Source organism: Stigmatopora nigra, chromosome 20 (assembly GCF_051989575.1).
Source record: "Stigmatopora nigra isolate UIUO_SnigA chromosome 20, RoL_Snig_1.1, whole genome shotgun sequence".
Lineage (NCBI taxonomy): Eukaryota > Metazoa > Chordata > Actinopteri > Syngnathiformes > Syngnathidae > Stigmatopora > Stigmatopora nigra.
In genome coordinates, this window is record NC_135527.1 from 8,943,330 (window position 1) to 8,961,841 (window position 18,512).

Sequence of the window (18,512 nt, forward strand, 5' to 3'; positions counted from 1 at the left end):
TCCGCTGTATACTTTCAGAATAAGAGCAATTTGCGTCTCAGTCACTCGCTTCTATTGCCATTCTTTCATTTATCTTGGGGGTAAATAGAGTAAAATGACTCATTCTTTTAAGATTATATTTGAAATTTGTATTTCGTATATAAATATCCATCCAAATATGCCCCCCTAAATTGTTTTTATTAATTTAGCTTCCACCGATGACTCAATTCCTCTACTTTGATGAAAGCGCATGCGCGAATGGATGCTCACGCTGCCTTCAAGTTACAATGCGATTACGCATGCTCGTTCGACTTTTTCTTTTATTAAATGATTGTAAATAGATCATTAAGGAAGATCTAGTGATTCAAACTTCATCTGAGATCATATTTCTTTTCAGATTTATAATAACTTTGGCGATCGTCGCTTCCCGTCCTCCCAATGCTGTTCTGAATACGTTGAAAGAGGCTAAGGTAAAAGTTCATGAAACGTTAAATTACGTATTAATTTGTAGTGCACTTAAATGCAGCAAAACTTTACCATAACATTTATCCATCCTCACTGCATTCTATGCATTTTGTGCATTGTGGTCATAATCATGTTTTATGATCATATCTCGTTAGCAAAAGTATAGCTATCTTGGCCTCACTGTCCAACACATTGAAAATGATGATAATTTGCACTTTTTGATCTGAAAAATGCATGATTTGTTCATTTTTGTATAGTATTATTCTGTCAAATTTGCACTTTTCAATGTGTTTCTCATTGTATGCCCTTTTTAATCATTAATAATGGATAGATGAACAGAATTGGGAGATTTGCAGTGAGGGATCATATTTCAGGTTCCATTGACAGCAATAGATGTCCAAATCCTGGCAGAATTTGTGACATATTCCCCAATTTTGTATTATGTCCAATTTACTGCATGGGAAAGTTATAAACAGCTCATTTTTAAAGATATTCTGGTCCGTCTATCGCCATCAATGGCACCCAACGTGCAAAAAACAATCAGAATTGTCAATTATTTTGTGTTTTAACACTTGTTGCGATGTCTGGTTGTGTCACCTGAAAGCAAAGCCTGTTTTTTGGTCCTTTTCTAAAGTTCTGTTGGCTCAACAAGTACCACCAGCGCATTGTCCTCCATTCTGTGGCTATTGCAGACCTTTGCAGTTGTGGCTCCATATTGTTCAACAGTATGGCTCAAAATACCCTCAAAACAAAGCACCCAAACTAAATTTGGAGTTTTAAACTGAACAAAATGGACCTTTAAAAGCAGAGATGTAAAAAAAAAATAGTTTTAAAGCCACCCTAGTTTGGAAAAAGTGAACAAACTTACCTGCTGGTATGGCTTGTCAAAAAAAAGCCCTTCGGCGACTGCGGCAGGCTGACGCGTTGCTTCGGGCAGGCCGAACGCCAGGGCTTATCACATAGATAACGCTTGAAAGGGTGGGTTGTCTTTTGTGGCTTCTGGGTGGGTGCTGGGTGCTGGATTCAGGCCTGTCGCCTGTTCCTGGTAAGGTTAAACCCTTAGATCAGCTTACGGTACAATTCTACTTACATGGCCATCCCTTTTCCATTACTCATTTGGGAAATATGTCACGGGTTCGGCTTGTTCACTTAACTATTTGATCCAGGAATCAACTTTTAACAACTTGGACAGCATATCAACTTGTTCACAGTTGTTCTTGAGGCAACAGGTGGCCATATTGCCTGAATTTCACAGGTGGACACCTGATAGTCCTCTTTTTAAACCGAGGGGCGGGGCTAAACGCACCATGTGACCATCCTGAGAAATAGATTTTTCTTCTGATGGTTTGTTACTACTACTTTTTTTGATAGGTACTATGGAGGCCTTAAAACTACGGCTGGATTTTCCCAACCCTGTCATACAAGCCCAGGTAAATCGAGAAAAACTAGACTTACACGCCAGGTAGAAATTGGTAGATTATTCAAATTAATTATGACTACAGGCGGTAAGAAGACTGGTTGCTGCTGTACTTAAAGAGAAAAGCCAGACTGGAAAGATCAACGCATTTTCCACAAAGGTGAAATTCCCATAGCAGTTTTATTTGACAATGTTTAAAACAGACACAGAAAATGAAGTTTTTCCGCCACTAGGGGTCTGCACTGGAGACTCTGTGGGAACAATGTTGCGGCGGATGCGATCCGGTACGGTCCGCTTGTTGCGACAGCATGGTCTTGCTGGTGGATCAAGGCCACGCAGACCTTCAAGACGTCCTCAATAATGTCCTCAACTTACTACCTTCAGCCCGGTATGGAAACTCTGTGGTTTTCCTTCCCTTTTTCATTGGTTCTGACTCAAAGCTGTCCTCAGGAACGTCCAGGGGTTGCTTCAAGTCATGGGACAGCTGCTTCGGATGCAGGCGGATCGGCGAGACCAGGACGCTGACTTCACCTGCCCCTACGGCATTAGGTCAGTCCCAGACTTGTCACCAATGGATACCAGGAAAGCACTTAAGTTCCATTTTCCATAGGAGTTGTCCTCACCCGTATATAACAGCCTTGGAAAACCGTCCAGACTGCTGGACTGTCCTCCTCTCAGCCTTGGATGACTTTATCCGGCAGGCTGTTGAAAGGCAAGCTCCCAGAATCACTCCTCATTTGACATTACTTGCAATTCTAGCCATGTTGTTTTCTATAACAAACCAGAAATGAACCCGCCTACATCGCCATGCTGGTTCCATTCCTCTGCTACCTCTACTGCGACCCCGAAAGACAAGCCCAGCACGGTCTTCTCCGACAAAGTCTTCTCCGGACGCTGTTACCCGCCCATGGGCGCCAACCAGACGGGAATTCGTCAGCATCCCAGAGCCTGATCCGATGTTTATGCCAACTAGTACCACACATGCCGGTAATTGTCAGGATCCGGGGAATACCCATGTCCAAATTCGTCTATTGAGTCTAATCCTGGATGTATTTGTCCTGGCAGGTGGACAAGGTAGAGGATGCTTTGGAGCTAGACTGGTTCATCGGCGCCCTTCTTCCCCACCTAGCCGAGGAGGGTCCAAAACCCTATAAGGACGAGAAAATCCGTCTCCTACTCCAATTGCTTTGCGCCTGTCAGCGCTGCCTCGGCTTCAGTGGAGACTGTCGTCCTCTTGTCTGCTTGATGACTCGACTCTTACCCACCTGCCGAGAGGTAGGTTGGCGTATCTTGTGGGTGTATACCGAGTTCTACCACTGCTGATGCCTGTTTGCAGGAGCTACCCTTGAATGAGCTGTTGATGGGTGTCGCCTTGCTTCTTTTCGAGGCTCCAGCACCCCAGCAGAGTTGCTTGCTGGGTCTGGGTAAGAACCAAAACCTGTATACACGTAAAAGACATACAAGTGGTTCGTTTTCACAGTTCTTTCTCCTTCTGTGTACTTGTTAGTCTCCATTTTACTGCCAGAAGACAGTCAGCTGTCCCCATGGTTGAGTCCGGTCCTGGTGCTACCCCTACTGCAACTTCTGTACTGTTCAGATCTAACCGAGCCGCTAGCAGAGCGCCGTACACACCACCTCAACCAGAAGCTAGCCCAGAGCGTACTCCACGGTGTCAGCAAGCCGACTGCCGAACTCCAGCAGGTGTAGCGGCGTCCGCCGTCCCAAACGGATCCGCTCTGAAATAAAAACTAACCTGTCTTTGTGATCAGTCTACTCTACCAGAGGCACTTCTTCTTACTCCCTGGTTCAGTGAACTGAGGGTTGCAGTGTCCATTCTCAGTCAAGCGGCCGATCCGTCATCGGCCGTCGACTGGCTACTCTCGCTCACCTCGGCGCTGTCTTCGAACCAGCGCCTGCCCAATTCCCTGGTCTTTATCGTCAGCCACCTCCTTCTCACGGGTCAGGACGTCGTCTGCCGTTCGGCTTTAGGCGCCTTACGAGCCGTAGCGGTAGCCGACCCTCATCAGGTGGGTGACCAAGAACTCGAGTCACAAATTTTTCAGTTTTTCAGTTCTTGGGGTCCCAAATAAATCCTAGATGGGTAACATTAAAGCACATGGATTTTTCAATGGATACATACAGGTGAAAAAGCTTGCAGCATTGGGGGTTGTAGGCTTCCTAGCGCCCTCTGGGCCTGCGGGACTGCAATGCGAGTCATTCCAGCTCCAGACAATGATGTGAAATAGCATGCGGTGCCAAGGCTGCTCGTTAAGAGGATTCCCCTGCTGTTCTAATTGCTCCCACAGTGCCACTTGCACTGAGCCTTTATGGAGTGGAAGAGGGCTGTTGACAAATTGAGTTGTTTTGCACAAAGACGCTTTTATAGAAAATTGTCTGTACATTTCCACACCAGAGCCTCACTTCATTCTAATCGATGGTAGACGCCGCAATGTACTACAAATAAAATCTCAAACTCAGTTAGGTTAGAGACCTGGAGGTCTTGAGATGTCAAAGTTAGCCAGCAATTTTGGACAGAGCCTTCTATTCAACTCTAAAACCATTACAGGTCCCATCCCTTCTTCCATTACTGCTATTCAAGTTGAGGAAAGAGAAGAAGCCATGTCTTACTCACGCTGTACTGGAGTGTCTTCCAGACCTCGGGACTGACAAGGTTCCAAATAACCGACCCGACTCCAGTTACTAGCACAAGTACTCCAACAGGTTTTGCTTTTGTAGCTTTGTATACCTACGGTACTCCAGACTCTCAACCTCCTGGCCAGTGACCCCAAACTCAAAGCAGTGGCCATGCGTCTGACAACCCAACTTTGGAAGAAACAGGTGGGTGGTCTCAAGAAGTGTCCATTCTTCTCCGTTATGTCCAACAGTTTCATTTCTTTTCCCATCGCAGGACCGCGTTTACCCGGAGCTTCAGAGACTGTTGACCCAGCCGGACAACAGGGTGGTGACGGGAAAGGACGCCCAGTGGGAGCTAGTTCTGTCCAGGGCGGCTTGTCTTCGGGACATTTGCAGAGAAAGGTCTGATTCTTTGACCCGTTCTCATTAGGTATGTAGTTAACTGTTTATGTGGGTGTAACTAGGCCTTACCAGCATGGGAGTGACATGTTAGCCGCCCTAGTGTCAACTCTGAAGCTATGCACTAGACCAGATCAGGTGACCCCAGCAGTTCTTGCCCTGCAGGGACTTCAGGAGCTGTGCCGTGCAGAGGTTGGCTGCCAAATACTTTCTGACTGAAAACAGGGAATGTAATTCACAAAGTACACTCAGGGTTTAACTTTTGCAGGTTGTTGACATTGTGTCCACTTGGAGAAGTCTTGGACCAGATCTGAGGGCCGATTCTCGTCCACCCATGGTTAAAGCGGTCTCTCAGCTTTTGGCGATGGTTCCTCAACTGGTTGTCAAGTCTGAGGAGTATGAAGTACGTGTATAGAGACTGAATTCTGCAAAAATATAACCAAATAAAAACTATTATGTCTTCTTTTATAGCTCTTCAAGGAAGAAGTGGTCAGTTTTCTGTGGAATTACGCTACAGATAAGGTCAGTGTAGACACAAGACGCTGGCCAGATGTGATCTTGTGACTGGTCTATACGAGACTGGAATTATTTTACAGGATCCAGAGGTAGTCAGTTGTGGTTTTCAAGCTTTGGCGGACTTCCCAGAGGCGGTTCACACAGTAAATCATCTCCCTGAGGCAGTGAGTGAAGTCTTTTAAGAGGTTCTTAAGGAGGACAAACACAAATTCAAGGTTTTGTCTCCTTTTGTCTGAATTGACGTTTGTAGGCCAGACCAGCAGTCCAGGAACCTGAACCTGAGGAGGACCAGGAGTTGGAAACAAGTGTAGAGAAAGACCTATCTGTTGTGGGTCCCTCCTATGTCAAGTTGCTAACCCTCATCCCCTCGGCTGCTCTGCCAGGTGAAAACCGTGGTCTATTTTTGCCATTTAGTAAGTGGTCTCACTTGAAAACTTGGACTACTTTGAATCTCCACAGCCTTGGAGGTCTTCTTGACTTCACTAGTCAAGCAGGAGATGATCCATATGCCGAGGGGCGTGTACTTTTCGGCCCTGAGGGGTGGCGGCGAGCTCCGTTCGGACCGGGGCAAATCCTTGGCCGGGATTCCGGCCTTTGTGCTCAAGACCTACGAGAAGAACAAGCAGCCGGGACTCAAACCGGGATTGGCAGGTGATGAAGTTGGGAACCTGGACCGGTCTGTCAATCTATTGGCTGAATATGTGCGATTGTTTTACGGTGATAGCTGGACTCTTGCTTTGCTACGAGCTACCTCAGCAGACGGATCGTGATGGCCGACCCGTGCTCCGGCACCTTCTGGCTCGCAGTCGAAGCTACCAGCATACCCTGACTGCTCTCATCCATGAAGTCATTTCTCCTTCTTTTTACGTCTTTTCTGTTTAAATCTGACCAGTCGTAAACTTGGATTTGACCTTTTCGGCAGGTGAACATCCAGCTATCCGAATGGCATCGTGCTCTGCTCCTGCCTCAGGCCTGGCGGGATTTTATGAATCGGACTTTCCACGCAGTCCTGGAGGTGGTTTTCTTGTGTATCTTTAACTCTGTGGACTCTGAGTGACTTTTGCGTTGTGTTCAGGGCCGCCGTGCCGATCTGGAAATGCAAAGACAAAAAGAACAAGAGGCTTCGGAAGAACTACAGTACAACAAACACTGTGCCTGGCTGTGGTAAGTGTCCCAATACTAAATCTATCTTAAATCCTTTGCCGTTCATTTCTTGTACTCAATCCCAGGACCAGAGACCACCTGACCGATGTCATCAGAGGGGCAACAAAGTAAGAAAAAGCACAACTGTCCAGTCAGTCTTGAATCGGACGTTAAAATACATTTCTGCTGCCTTCAGGGACAGTCCTATGGTTCAGGGAAACTCAGTCCTGGCTCTCAGCGCCCTGGCTGCCATCTTGGCTAAATACGAACGCAACCTCTCTGCCGACAATGACGGTGGCTTGCGAGTAAGAAACCCGTCACTTTAATTCGGGATTATATATGAGATGCTTTCAAATATTTTTGCTTTTAGGCTGGACCCGAGTTTGTACCGACCGCTAGCTGGCTAGAGAAGGTGCTGGACACTTTGTTTAGCATTATCAGCAGTAGCTACAAAGCCAAAGGACAAGTATTTCCATGGTACTTGCATGTAAGTCTAGCTATTCCTCCCTATCTTGAAAGAAAGAACTTCTTTATGAGCAAGTTTTTCTGCTCAGCGCTCCTATTCGGGCGAGAATACCGCCAGTGCCATCGCTCGGTCTTGTGCTAGCCTGGCGCTGTCCTTGTTAGTCCCGGCCCTGGTTCTGTGGCATCAGGACAGAACCGAGGAAGTGGCTTTGGCGCTCCGTACCGGACTATCCGATGACTCCCAGCCCATTCGGTTCCACTCGGGCTTGGCTCTCGGCATGGTGCTGTCCGGACTACATCGCCAGCGCCTTAGGTAGGCTCTGGACTTGAAAAAATGTGATCCAGGTCCGCCATAACTCATGTTTACTCTGTTCTGTAGTGACATTTGTCCCGAGAAGACCGCCCATCTCCTCCCGGATGGTCTGGCGGCTCTGGAAACTGGCGCATTTGACACCGAAACAGAATACAAGTCAGTGAAGGTCCCGGGAATTGTCCCAAAGAGTCCTCCTGTATGGATCTTTTAGTTTTTTGTATCTGTCTTAGCACTGGATGTTTGTTGGGTCTGGGTCTGGTGCTTTCGGCCCTCTGTGACGGGGGACAGACGGGTCAGCATGACCGTGTTATCCAAAACCTGGAGAGACTACATCAGGCATTGGAGGACGGTGACCAGCAGGGGCGCATGTTGCAGGAGGTAGGACTGTAAAATGAAATGGAGAGACATTTTTTCGGAGTTTTGGAGTTGGGTCATACTAGGTTTTGGCCTACTCGGCGGCGTGTGTCTGCGTCTCGGCTTTTGGCAAAAGCCTGGTAGATTCTGGCAAGGTGGACCAGGTTGTGGGTACTCTACGCTCTTTGACGGAGGATAGCCAGCAGGTTTGGGCTACAAATTCATCTCCATTGGGTTGTTTTTAAGGGTCATTGTTCCACGAGGAGGTTTTTTTTCTGGTTCAGACTCCAGGCGTGGCCATGGCTCTGGGCCTAGCGGTCTACGGTCTCTCATTGTGCGGCCATGGCAAAGCCGAAGACCTCCAACCCCGTCTTTTGAGCGCCTGGCTTAAGACTTTACTGGCCGAGGTACAGTATTCCTTCTTGTTCGTTTTTCTAGGACTTTTTAAGACTCTTACTTGAGTGGACTTGTCTTTACAATTGTCAGGGTTGTCCCACCATGCAGCGCCTAGCTGCTGTTAACGGACTGGTGGCCGCAGTAGGGTCCGAGCGTTACATCATCCAGGTTTTTCTTCAAACCATCACATCCCACGGTCTCTCATGGGGTCCATTAGTTAAACCTGTCTTTGTTTCTAGCTCAAGAGTGACCTGGAGACGTCCTCCAATCAACAGAGTCGCCTGAACGAGGTCATACGAGCTGTCTCGCAGGTAGATGTCCATTCAAGTCGTCCTCTCTTGCTCTACATCCTTTAAAAAAACATGTCTTCCTTCAGATTGTAAGCTTTTCAGGGGCGATTGGTCTGCAGTCCAACTGCGCCTGCCTACTGGGACATTTGTATTTATCGCACATTTCCAGCGGTATCAGTCACACAGCAGGTAAGTGCACCACACCAGGAACATCCCAAAAGGAAACTTCTGACCTGGTTGTCTTTTTCAGTGCCTCAAGATTTTAGTTACCTGCCGGAGAAAAGCCTGATCAGAGCCATGGTGGACTTGCTGACAGAAGCTGGGAAAAGAGGTTTGCCTGTTTAGTTAGCAAGTTGTTTTTCCCTTAAAATGGACACTCCATAAATGCACTCAGGTCCTGAATTTGTGCATCCGAGTCTGGTGCAAACGGCTTTGACTCCTCTGGCTTCGGTTGCCAGTGCCTTCAAGTACCCGCCGGTCAATTGGGGTGTGATTCTGTCCCCTCTAATGCGGCTCAGTTTTGGTAGGTACACAAAAATGCTAGCTAGCCACAAGGCAATGTTTCATTTAGATCCCGCCTTGGCAGGTAAGGAGGTCCAGCATCAGTGCCTGGCGTTAGCTTCAGCACAAGCTCAGTACTCCCAGAGCGCCTCCCTCTTCCTGGGCTCCTGGTTGTCCTCGCCTCTTGTGTACAGTCTCAGTGTACGTATACAGAACGTGGTCCTAGATCGGATTCTGGTCTTGTCCTGAACTTGACAACTTTATAGTACCAGACACGGTCCCTCTTGTACGAGAACCTCTCCTCGTGGATGAAGCATGTAGCCGAGGACAAGCTCCAGTTCTTTGTGGAGACCTTAGGCCTTCAGGAAGACCTTGGACCTGGGGGTCTTGGCCGTTCCCTACTGCAAGGTCTTGCCAAGGCTGCCGCCGCCCCAGATCCTCCTTCCATGTGCTGGACTGTTCTGACTCAAGCTATCGAGAAGGTTTTTGGTCTTCTACCAGACCAGATAAAGGTAAGAAGTCTCAATCCTCCGCCATCTTTTTATATACTCAATGTACTTGCATTTTAGGACAGCTGTGTTGAGTCCTATGTGGGAGTTGCTGAATGTCTTTCCGCAATGGCCGATTCGGAGATTGACCGCATTACACGTGTCACAGAGGTAGGACGGCGTAAAAAAAACTTCTGGAGACCGTGGACTTAAAGTTTGTGGGTTTTTTTTAGATCCAGATGGAGAAAAACTGCTTTGTGTTGGCTTACCTGGTGTCACGAGGCAGAATCCCCTTGTTGGGGTTTAACGATGTGATTGCTGGGGTGCTCCGAGGTTGGCCGGACCACCGGGTGGGTTGGCTCCTCCTACAAACCTTCTATCAGTGTCGCCTAGCTGCAAGTGACAATACAGGTGAAGAAAAAACTGAAAGGATTTGAAGGAACATGAGGAACTGAGTATTATTTTCGAGGGTAGGTGTTACCAAACGAATGGAGTGGCTGCTGGAGTTGATGGGACTCCTGCGGAACCTCGCCTACGGCACCACCACTACGGTCACATGCCAAGACGCTAAAAAGGTAAGTTAGACATCCGCCATTGTCCTGCTGAGTCCAATTATGGTGACTTCTCCACAGGCTACAGACTTCTTGTTCGGAGTCTTTGCCGGCGCCGTGGTCTCCTGGGGCGACCACTCGGCGCCCCTCCTGTTCGGTATCAGGTGTAACTGGCTCCCGCGCCAGTCGGCGGACTTGCCACACCCTCTGTATGGCGCCCAATCGCAGTCTGAGCATGCCTTGCCTCGCTGCTTGCTGGGATTGCCCCGTAGTTTGCCACATCTTCTCGCTAAAGAACCCTGGAGCCACCAATCGCGCAAGGTTATTACCGCCAAGAATTGTCCAATATGGGGGGGTACGGGTTCTCATTGGTAGCCAACATGTGTCCACCTTAGTTCCTAGACTGGCTCCTCAGCATCGTTGAGGGACCCCGAGAAAGTCTGTCGGCGACAACTGTCGACACAGCCCGAGGTGAGAACTACGGCGAAGGTTTGGAGTTGTCTTGAGATTCTAATTGGCTCCCTCTTGTCCAATTTAGCGGCTCTGCTAGCCCTGCAACATCTACCGGACTTCAAGAAGAAATCGGTATGGACCAGAGCTTACGGCTGGTAGTGGACAGTAAGACCTTGGAGTGTTTATTCCAGAACCTTTACATTGTGTACATAAACACGTTTGGGAGGATTTCAGTCCAAATAAAGGACTTGGAACATCCTTACCGGTAGAGAGTTAAGACTTGAGTGTCTATCAGTGGGATGCTATAGACGTTTTTGTTAATTATGTTCCATCTACTCATTTTTTCTTGGTCTTCTTGGCCCATCTTTCCATCTGTTGTCTCCTTTCTATCAACGACTGCCAAACTGTCAATGTTCCACCTGAAAAAAACATTTGTGGTTACCGTATTTTCACGACTATAAGGCGCACCCTCATTGAATGACATGTTTTCCATATATAAGGCGCACTGGATTATAAGGCGCACTGTCTATTTTGGAGAACATTTAAGACTTAAGTGCGCCTTATAGTGGTGAAAATATGGTAATTGCTATTGACTTCCAGGTATGAAGCACTCACTACTTTACAGTCACCTCTAGAGCCAGCCATTTTGGATTTTTGGTTTAAAATCTTACAGTGGGGGAGGAGCTATATGATGGAAGATTTTGTAAACTAAGATGGCTGATCTGCATATTTAACAGTATTGAGTATTCAGTTCAGGCGTTTTTGTTTTTTTAATATCCGACAGTGGTGGTTTTTGGTTTTCAGTTTTTTTCCATATATAAGCCGCACTGGATTATAAGGCACCCTGTCTATTTTGGAGACAATTTAAGACTTTTAAGTGCGCCTTATAGTCGTGAAAATAGGGTACTTGGAATTGGAGTCAATAAAACTTACCCAAAGCAAGGAGAGGTAAGAAGACCACCAGGGGAAATGGGTGGGGAGACGGTCCAGGAACCGTGGTGTTCCTTACCCGGAATGCTTCCTGCTCCATGTAGCGTGTCGTGTGGAATACAGTCAGTCCTGGTAGGGAGAGGGGGGGACAAAAAATAAGGTCTAGGACTGATTCAAGAATAGTTGATTTACCTTCCGTGATGACGGAGAGGACGTAAATGGGGATCCAGAGGGTGTAACGGGCCCACACCATAGAAGGCGATGGAAGGTCCATCATGCACATCACCTCGTGGGGGTACCTGAGACCAGAACCAGATGACCGCAAGCTAGCCAATTGGGTATTGGAAGTGGCGGTGGTCTCTTGGCGTCCACCTCAACAAGTCCAAGATGTTCCAGAAGAAGAGTTGCAAACACGCCAGGGGTTTACTCTGCACCTCCTCCGCCAGGATGAGGAACAAAAGAAGGAGGTTCTTCTCTAAAACCTGCACCAAATCGGACTTTAACGCTAGTCTGAAGATCTCCTGACTTACTGAGACGTACTTGGATGAAGCGAGGGAGTAGTCGGGCCTTCTCCAGCCCGTCGGCGATGTGGAAAAGTTCCAAAACGGCGAGTAACTGGCACAGACTCATGACCAAGCCGATGGAATGAAAAGTATCCGCCAGAGCATCTGCAACAACAAAAAAATACAGTTTTTAATGGTACTCTTCTCCAAAAACACTGAGTAAAGAAGCTCACCTGGTCCAAAGGTGAGGAACCGGACCACCGTATTGGTCAGAATCCAAGTATGTCCACAAAACTGGAACAGGTTGTAGGAGAAAATGTAGACCAGCCGTATACTCAGCCTAAATTAGAAAGTATATTCAAGGAGTACACAAGTCAATTCCTGATAGAACATGCTTCTACAAGTCTGTATCCCAAAAAAATGCACATTGGGAAACCTAAAGTGCTCACTTACATTCTTTTGTTCTTCTTCTTCTTTGCAAAAACAAAAAAATGGTAATAATTTTCAGTGCACGGTGCGTAGATCCCGGTACTGTTCGTTTTTTGGCGGCTGCTTTAATGTCCGAAACAGGAAAAGAAGCGCAACGTTTGCTCAGCTGCACTTCCTCAGGTTTGTTGACGCTCTATCCATCACATGTGCGTAAAAGGAGGAACCTGATTGGATGAAATATTGCTGGGCTTCAATTTGCAACATTGCTGGTAGACGCCCGGGAGAAGAATGGCCTAAAATTACTAGAAAGGATCTAAAATTTGAAATGAAACCTATATAATACCGGGATTAAATAACTGACATACAAAATTAGACCTTTGTTATATATTTATTGAAAATAAAGATACAGATCTCCACTAACAATGTGTGCTATTAGAAAATAATCACATTTCTTATTCCTTCTAACAATTGAGCCCTCGCCCATTTACAGATATTGCACGTGCACACAAATTAGGGTTCAGAAAATGACACCCTAAACAATGATTTTAACAAAATATGTACATGATAAAGTGCATGTGTATACCTTCTATCCAGGTACTCATACTCGAGTGAAAAATGACATTTGATTAGATAATATATCAATTCACGGATTGGGGAATATCAGGGGTTCTCAAATAGTGGGCCCTGGTCCTTTCTCGGTCCATTTTTTACTAGTTTTGTTTTCAGGAACCTTTGTGTGGCGGCTGGATGGTCATGATAGTGCGGCCATCTAGTGGTGCGAACAGTGGGTACACCTTACCCTTGAATTTACCCGTGAAAGTATAGATGTGCGTCTTGCTCTCGGCATTGTAGAAGGACACTTGACCCTCCTCGTAATTTAGATAGATCCCCATCCGTCTAGGGACCAGGGCGATGGGCAACGCCGTCTCCGGGGTGGTACACGCATAGAACTGGTGCGTAGAACGCCACAGGCACCAGTAACCCGTCTTGGGGTTCATGGGGAAGCGGCCGTGGCGTGCCGAGTCGATGGAAGCCAGGCCTATCCGCCAGTAGCCGCCATTGACAATGTCCACTTCCCAGTAGTGGCGTCCGCGGTTGTAGCCCTCCCAGGCCAGCACGCAGGCCCACCGGTCGAAGCGCTGCGAGGCGGGCGGTAAGTCGGCCTGCCGTGCGCCTTCCTGGACTCCTCGATGGTCCTCGGAAAGGGCCAGCCACGGGTGGTTGGTTTTGGGGTCCAGGAGGACGTCGGCTGTTGTTGTGAGAGAACAATCGGTCTCAGAGACGTCACCCGAGACTGTCTATCGTAAGGTTTTGGACTCACCTTGGGCACAACGGATCCAGGTCCATACTGTGAAAGGGACAAGTGGTTCAGAGATTCTCAAGAGGGACAAAGGGAGGAGCTTACCTGAGTTGGGGATGTATTTGGACGTCCCAGCTTTCCAGGTGCGCTGTTTCACCGGTAACCACAACTGCGGAATGGTGGCCTGAAACCAGTTCAAGCAAGTCAAGTCATGCTCTTTCCCCTCTCCCCACAGAACTGTAAATCTCTGACCTGCGTCCTCCAAGTATTTCACAAGACCAATAAATGCTTAAAGTACTTCTACCCTCCAAAATGTGCCATGTCATTCTTTTATGCGGGTATTTCCACGTTGCAAATTGATATTGAACCATGGGCAATAAAAGACAAGTGTGTCATGGGTTATCTATGATTACATAGAGGAGGTGACCTGGCTCATTTATAGCACTCCTGACAAAAGTCTTCCCTTATCAGCTACTTTTATAACTCTGAACCTGTTAGTATCTTTTTGCTTATTAGCAACCAACCCAAACCACCCAAAAAAAACCCACTTTTTCCACAGAGTGGACTTACCACACTGTCCTCCTTCAGTAGAGACCAAGTGATGAACTCCAACAGGGGCAGCAGAATCCCAAGTCGCTTCTTCTTGATGCCCAGTAGACGTAAAACTTTACCCAACTCGTCACTCTGGACCCCACAGGTCTAAAAAACAAAAACCAATCAGTTCTTGGTAAAGTCCCAGAGCAGGGAAGAGGTTTACCAGGTAGTTCCCCCACCTCAGAAACAGTCTGAACCTCTTTGGCCCACTCCATGACCTTGAGTTGCCCATCGTCATGGCTTTCCGAGGCCTTCTCTTGTTGTGGCTGTTGATGTTTCTTCCATGGGTTCCCCTCCAGAAGCTGGAGGACGGGGTAAGCTATAAGTAAAAACTAGCTCAGGACTCTCATTGGACGAGGACAGCGGACCTGGTCTACGTGGCGTAGTTCCTCAGCCCACACGGAAATGAGTTTGCGGCTCTCTTCCAGACTACGTTCGGCACGAGGGTCGGACTTCTCGGTTTTGCGGGGCGCCGCTTCCGCTTGGGTTCCGGGATGCTTGGAAAAAAGACAGAAAATCTCATCTGTCCAATCACACGGCTCTTTAAAAAACCCAGATAGGAAAGACTAGGACTAAGCAGCCATGCTTAGGTACCTTGCAAACTTGCTCCACTTGTTCCTTCCAATGTTGTATGAACTGTACACACTCCTGAAGACTGCGTAGGTCCTTCAAACTGTTCTGACGAGGCGCATTTTGGTGCTGAGAACATCAACAGGGCCAGTCAAAACCAGTCCACCAGACAGAATTGACCCTGAACCACTCACCTGCGAGGTTCCAGTCAACCCTCCACTGGTGACGGCCCTACTCGGGGCAGAGTTGTGAACCTGGACGTCCTCCTCCGGCAGGTTCCAGCGCACTGCCCCGATTGAGCTGCTCTGGGTGGTGCCGTAGTTCTGCGCCTTCAGCAACTCGCCGAGTCCTGAGGATATCCGGCGAATAAGCCCCCTGTGGTCTCCAAAAAGGGGTTTTGTGATGACTTACTTTTTCTGTCTTGTTTCAAAATGCTCTTCATTTCCATCCCTTTACTCCTGTAGAGCAAAACAACCCCAAAAAGTTATTCCGTGGTTATCTGGATGCTAACTGCCTTACTTTCCAATCCATACCTGGTGTTAGCGAGAGTGGTGTTAACGCTCAGTAGGCAGAAACGGCGACTGGACGCTATCTGCTACCTCCGTGATGATTTTGATAACCCATCCCTGAACTTTGGACTGATTATTAAAAAGGGAAGGGAAAATCAGCTTGGCAAGTTGCTTAGCGCCTATCAACTTAACGAGGGATGATGTTTTACAGCACGGCTAATAAAGTTTGGCTTATCTGTGGATGTGACGCACAACCCGAGTTCACAATGACTCCCAAAAAAGTCAACAAATCAGTATTTTAAACTCACTTGTGTCGTTTATTTCAACAAGACCTGTTTTTTCCCATTTATTAAAAAGGGACTTGACCACTTGTTGGGTTGTACTGTACTACCCAGTTAATTTGTACAAAAAATGAACAATATTCGCCCCTTCTATTAGTTCCAGCTTTTAAAAAACTGCTTGAACATGACTGTCTCCTTCCCCTGTGGTAGGATTTCCACCTAAACCAGAAAGTAGAACTTAGAATAGTCTTTTCCAAGACTTAAACGAGAACTAGTGGGTATTTGGTACCTGGGTTTTCATCCTAGGGTACTTCATCTGCTCGATGAACTTATCCGCCATCTGTAGGGCGGCTTGTTTCTCCTTAGCGTTAGCCCCGGAACCTGGATAAAGTCCATAAGTCCCCGACTGAGACATTTTCCTCTCAGACGGAAAGTTCTGTCTTACCTTTCCACACAAAAATCTTGCCATTAGTGCCGTTATCCAAGATAAAACAGTCGTCCCGGAGCAGTAAGTCCTTAGAAAAGGGGCTTTTGCCCTCCATTTTGCTTAGTGACATGGACCCACTGGCATCGGACACCTGGGAAGGGGATGTGTTAGTTTATAAAGTCCTGGGGAGAGCGTTCCTCTTGTTGACCACCTTGTGAAGGGAGGCGCTGTTGGAGGCGTCGGCCTTGCTGTCCTCCTCGGGCGTACTTTGGGCCAACTCGGGTTTGGGGCCCAGTACCTGCTCACAAATCATGTCCAGAGTCATTTTCCACCCAAAAGTCCCAGTCATGGTTTCCCTGTGACGTCACCTGGAGCATTTCGGCAGGCTCCTCCCCCTCTACGGAGTCCACGATGCGAGCTTTGCCGTGTCGCTCGGCGTCCCGGATGAGAGAGGCGATCTCCCGCACCTTTTGCTTCTCAAAGACGTTAGCCTGAGATCCAGTCCAGGACACAATGACCTGTGGATGGAGACGGGCATTTTTTCGGGTTCGAACTCCCCCCCTGGTTGGATCTCCTTACCTCCCCCAAGTCCAGAATGAAGCAGTCGCCCTTGTTAAAGCTCTTCCAAGACAGCTCCACCTCTTTTGCACGGATGTTGCGTTTCCCTTTCACCTGGTAACAACGTTGCACCACCGCGGCCGAGTCCTGGGGTCTCCGGAACCCCGATTCCACCCCGCCCACCTGCAAACGGAATCTTCTGAATGAGCCAACCCACTTAGGGGAAGTTCTTGGGCCTCACCTTGTAGCTGACTCCCCTAGGGAAGAGCGCCATGAACTCTGGGGACTCGTAACCTTGAACCTGCCGGTGCTGAACGGGGTCTCCACCCAGGAAGTTGTCCAGCTGGGTAGCTAGCATGGCACATGCTACTTGCTCATCACGGGACGACTTCTCGCCTGAGACACGGGACAGGTGAGACGGCAGGACCTGGTGGTGGTACTCGGCGAGTCTGTCTCACCGATCCACATGTGAAGGTCGGCTCCCAGTTCTCCACGGTGCTCCAGCACCAGGTAGGAGTCACCGTTGTAGAAGACGCCCACTTCGGAGGGCGGCAGAGGGACCGCCTTCATCTTTTCCACTCTCCATGCACGTAGACCCGGTGTCCGGACCTCTGGACTAAATTGACCCACCACAGCCTGGAAGGGGAGCATGCTATAGTCCAAGACAAAGACAAGAGGAAAATACACCGTCAAAAATGGAAGCCAAAAGTCACTAAAGGAATTTTTCAGGGGCTTAACAGTATTAGGTTCTTTGGTGACTTGTATACTGAAGAAATAACAACAAGGGAACATTATTTTGCCATAAAGGGAAGTGAGAATGTCTACAGTTCCCTCTTCTCCATTTCCCAAGATGTAAATATTCTTTTAGAAGGACAAAACTTGTTATTGTGACCATCTATAAAGCTAAACCCTAACCCAAACCCTCCATGGGAGATAAGAAAGATGCCAATACGAGTCTTATCGCGTCGCCATGGAAGATTGAATAAATATTAACACAATCAGATCTTACATAATTTTGCTTTGGTAAGACAAGACAAACAAGAGACAGGGAGATAAAAATCCACTCAACTGGACGACGCCATCCGCCTCGGGCTCCATGGCTGGCGGCTTCTGACCACTCAGGAGTCGGCTACTTACCGACTGTAACCCAAGTCGTGTGTACGAAAACCTAGCCGGCACGCCGCGGTCGAATCGGGTTCCCGGATACGACCCCGAGCGCTTTACTACAAGGATTTGATGACCCCGTTTCTCTAGTCTCCTCGTGTTTCCTCACTTTTTGTCCTCCTACTTTTCCTCTCCTTCACTTCCAAAAAGTCTTCCCATTGGTCAAAATTATTTTCCTATTCTAGTTCAGGTTCCAAAGCAACACCTGTAGATTTTCACCTTTTTGTTTTGGATGGGAACATGGGGTGGGGGGGGTCTAGACCTGATTTTTAGCCTTCCCAGTGATAAGACACTATGGACATGGACTTTTCCAGATAAAAGACTCATCAAATATGAGAAATATTTAGGAAAAATGCCAACTGGTGACTTAGGAAGTAACGAAATAGTGAAATACTTACCCTGTAATGGTAGTAGAGGACCAAACAGTCAAAGGGTGAAGACAAAAATGTCTGCATTGTGTTAAACACACCCTCACTCACATTCTTTCTCACTCTGACCACATATTTCCTGTTTCTACGAGTCTACGCTCGACCACAAATACAAGCCAGCATCGAAAATGTGATTGGATTTCCACCAATTTGAATTGAATGTCCATTGAAGGACTTTTGGACCAAAAAATGATCTCTTAGCAACACTTGGAGACAATACAAATCGGATTACTTTATCTGAGCAGCTGTTGTTATGGTAATTAGCTATGGGGTGAGTCATGATTTCAACGGGTTGAGACTTGCGGGAAAATGCCGATGTCATGGCCGGTGGGTGTAAAAAAAAATCAAAATGATTTATATAAAAATACAGTAGGGAAAGAGATCTATATATTGGGTAAAGTTTGAATTGGAAATTAATCACTAATAAGCAGGAAATCTTGATTGGTTGAGGATTT

The 18,512-nt window shown here is 47.5% G+C and overlaps 4 protein-coding genes across 6 annotated transcripts; 1 reads left to right on the top strand and 3 right to left on the bottom strand.

The window, feature by feature from the left end:
- Positions 1 to 244: 244 nt before the first annotated feature.
- Positions 245 to 10,626, top strand: focad (focadhesin). The gene is made up of 44 exons (XM_077741673.1): positions 245 to 449; positions 1,816 to 1,874; positions 1,947 to 2,021; positions 2,095 to 2,249; positions 2,312 to 2,410; positions 2,472 to 2,573; positions 2,647 to 2,848; positions 2,927 to 3,136; positions 3,198 to 3,285; positions 3,369 to 3,562; positions 3,631 to 3,888; positions 4,428 to 4,532; positions 4,598 to 4,699; positions 4,770 to 4,897; positions 4,960 to 5,086; positions 5,163 to 5,297; positions 5,366 to 5,416; positions 5,491 to 5,574; positions 5,661 to 5,793; positions 5,870 to 6,061; positions 6,135 to 6,256; positions 6,333 to 6,425; positions 6,486 to 6,574; positions 6,640 to 6,681; positions 6,750 to 6,858; positions 6,924 to 7,040; positions 7,108 to 7,331; positions 7,398 to 7,487; positions 7,562 to 7,709; positions 7,772 to 7,891; positions 7,970 to 8,092; positions 8,172 to 8,249; positions 8,321 to 8,392; positions 8,458 to 8,560; positions 8,622 to 8,702; positions 8,766 to 8,894; positions 8,958 to 9,073; positions 9,139 to 9,384; positions 9,442 to 9,531; positions 9,594 to 9,771; positions 9,835 to 9,935; positions 9,993 to 10,232; positions 10,307 to 10,382; positions 10,450 to 10,626. Exons 2-44 carry the CDS (start codon positions 1,821 to 1,823, stop codon positions 10,521 to 10,523), a joined length of 5,355 nt encoding a protein of 1,784 aa, XP_077597799.1. The 5' UTR covers positions 245 to 449; positions 1,816 to 1,820; the 3' UTR covers positions 10,524 to 10,626.
- hacd4 (3-hydroxyacyl-CoA dehydratase 4) lies at positions 10,521 to 12,429 on the bottom strand. Of its 2 annotated transcripts, none has more exons than XM_077741672.1 (7): positions 12,251 to 12,429; positions 12,031 to 12,137; positions 11,835 to 11,962; positions 11,667 to 11,731; positions 11,487 to 11,593; positions 11,298 to 11,423; positions 10,521 to 10,783 (listed from the first exon to the last, which is right to left on the bottom strand). In XM_077741672.1, coding segments are annotated over exons 1-7 (618 nt in total). In that variant the 5' UTR covers positions 12,253 to 12,429; the 3' UTR covers positions 10,521 to 10,700. The 2 variants fall into 2 exon arrangements, with proteins under 2 accessions (XP_077597798.1, XP_077597797.1); XM_077741671.1 differs by having other exon boundaries at positions 11,667 to 11,776.
- A 166-nt stretch (positions 12,430 to 12,595) lies between these two features.
- LOC144213292 (uncharacterized) lies at positions 12,596 to 15,381 on the bottom strand. The gene is made up of 8 exons (XM_077741668.1): positions 15,102 to 15,381; positions 14,885 to 15,039; positions 14,715 to 14,819; positions 14,489 to 14,617; positions 14,300 to 14,422; positions 14,097 to 14,225; positions 13,548 to 13,710; positions 12,596 to 13,475 (listed from the first exon to the last, which is right to left on the bottom strand). The coding sequence occupies exons 1-8, from the start codon at positions 15,136 to 15,138 to the stop codon at positions 12,949 to 12,951; spliced, it is 1,368 nt and encodes a 455-aa protein (XP_077597794.1). The 5' UTR covers positions 15,139 to 15,381; the 3' UTR covers positions 12,596 to 12,948.
- Positions 15,382 to 15,503: 122 nt separating this feature from the next.
- capgb (capping protein (actin filament), gelsolin-like b) lies at positions 15,504 to 18,266 on the bottom strand. Of its 2 annotated transcripts, none has more exons than XM_077741670.1 (9): positions 18,028 to 18,266; positions 16,924 to 17,117; positions 16,707 to 16,861; positions 16,487 to 16,648; positions 16,276 to 16,425; positions 16,119 to 16,205; positions 15,926 to 16,058; positions 15,770 to 15,861; positions 15,504 to 15,699 (listed from the first exon to the last, which is right to left on the bottom strand). In XM_077741670.1, exons 2-9 carry the CDS (start codon positions 17,114 to 17,116, stop codon positions 15,634 to 15,636), a joined length of 1,038 nt encoding a protein of 345 aa, XP_077597796.1. In that variant the 5' UTR covers position 17,117; positions 18,028 to 18,266; the 3' UTR covers positions 15,504 to 15,633. The 2 variants fall into 2 exon arrangements, with proteins under 2 accessions (XP_077597796.1, XP_077597795.1); XM_077741669.1 differs by lacking the exon at positions 18,028 to 18,266 and adding an exon at positions 17,535 to 17,737.
- Positions 18,267 to 18,512: the final 246 nt, after the last annotated feature.

Coding starts and splice junctions, on each gene's coding strand:
- hacd4 (XM_077741671.1), bottom strand. Junction 11,777..11,834: donor TACTCCCTCGCTTCATCCAA/GTACGTCTCAGT, acceptor GATTTGGTGCAG/GTTTTAGAGAAGAACCTCCT. Junction 11,594..11,666: donor AACATCTTGGACTTGTTGAG/GTGGACGCCAAG, acceptor TTCTGGTCTCAG/GTACCCCCACGAGGTGATGT.
- focad (XM_077741673.1), top strand. CDS start 1,821: ATGGAGGCCTTAAAACTACGGCTGGATTTTCCCAACCCTGTCATACAA. Junction 5,087..5,162: donor AGGAGCTGTGCCGTGCAGAG/GTTGGCTGCCAA, acceptor TAACTTTTGCAG/GTTGTTGACATTGTGTCCAC. Junction 10,233..10,306: donor GGAGCCACCAATCGCGCAAG/GTTATTACCGCC, acceptor TGTCCACCTTAG/TTCCTAGACTGGCTCCTCAG.
- LOC144213292 (XM_077741668.1), bottom strand. CDS start 15,138: ATGGAAATGAAGAGCATTTTGAAACAAGACAGAAAAA. Junction 15,040..15,101: donor TTTGAAACAAGACAGAAAAA/GTAAGTCATCAC, acceptor GGATATCCTCAG/GACTCGGCGAGTTGCTGAAG. Junction 14,423..14,488: donor AACTACGCCACGTAGACCAG/GTCCGCTGTCCT, acceptor CCCGTCCTCCAG/CTTCTGGAGGGGAACCCATG.
- capgb (XM_077741669.1), bottom strand. CDS start 17,563: ATGGAGCCCGAGGCGGATGGCGTCGTCCA. Junction 17,118..17,534: donor GAGGCGGATGGCGTCGTCCA/GTTGAGTGGATT, acceptor CTTGGACTATAG/CATGCTCCCCTTCCAGGCTG. Junction 15,862..15,925: donor CAAGATTTTTGTGTGGAAAG/GTAAGACAGAAC, acceptor GACTTTATCCAG/GTTCCGGGGCTAACGCTAAG.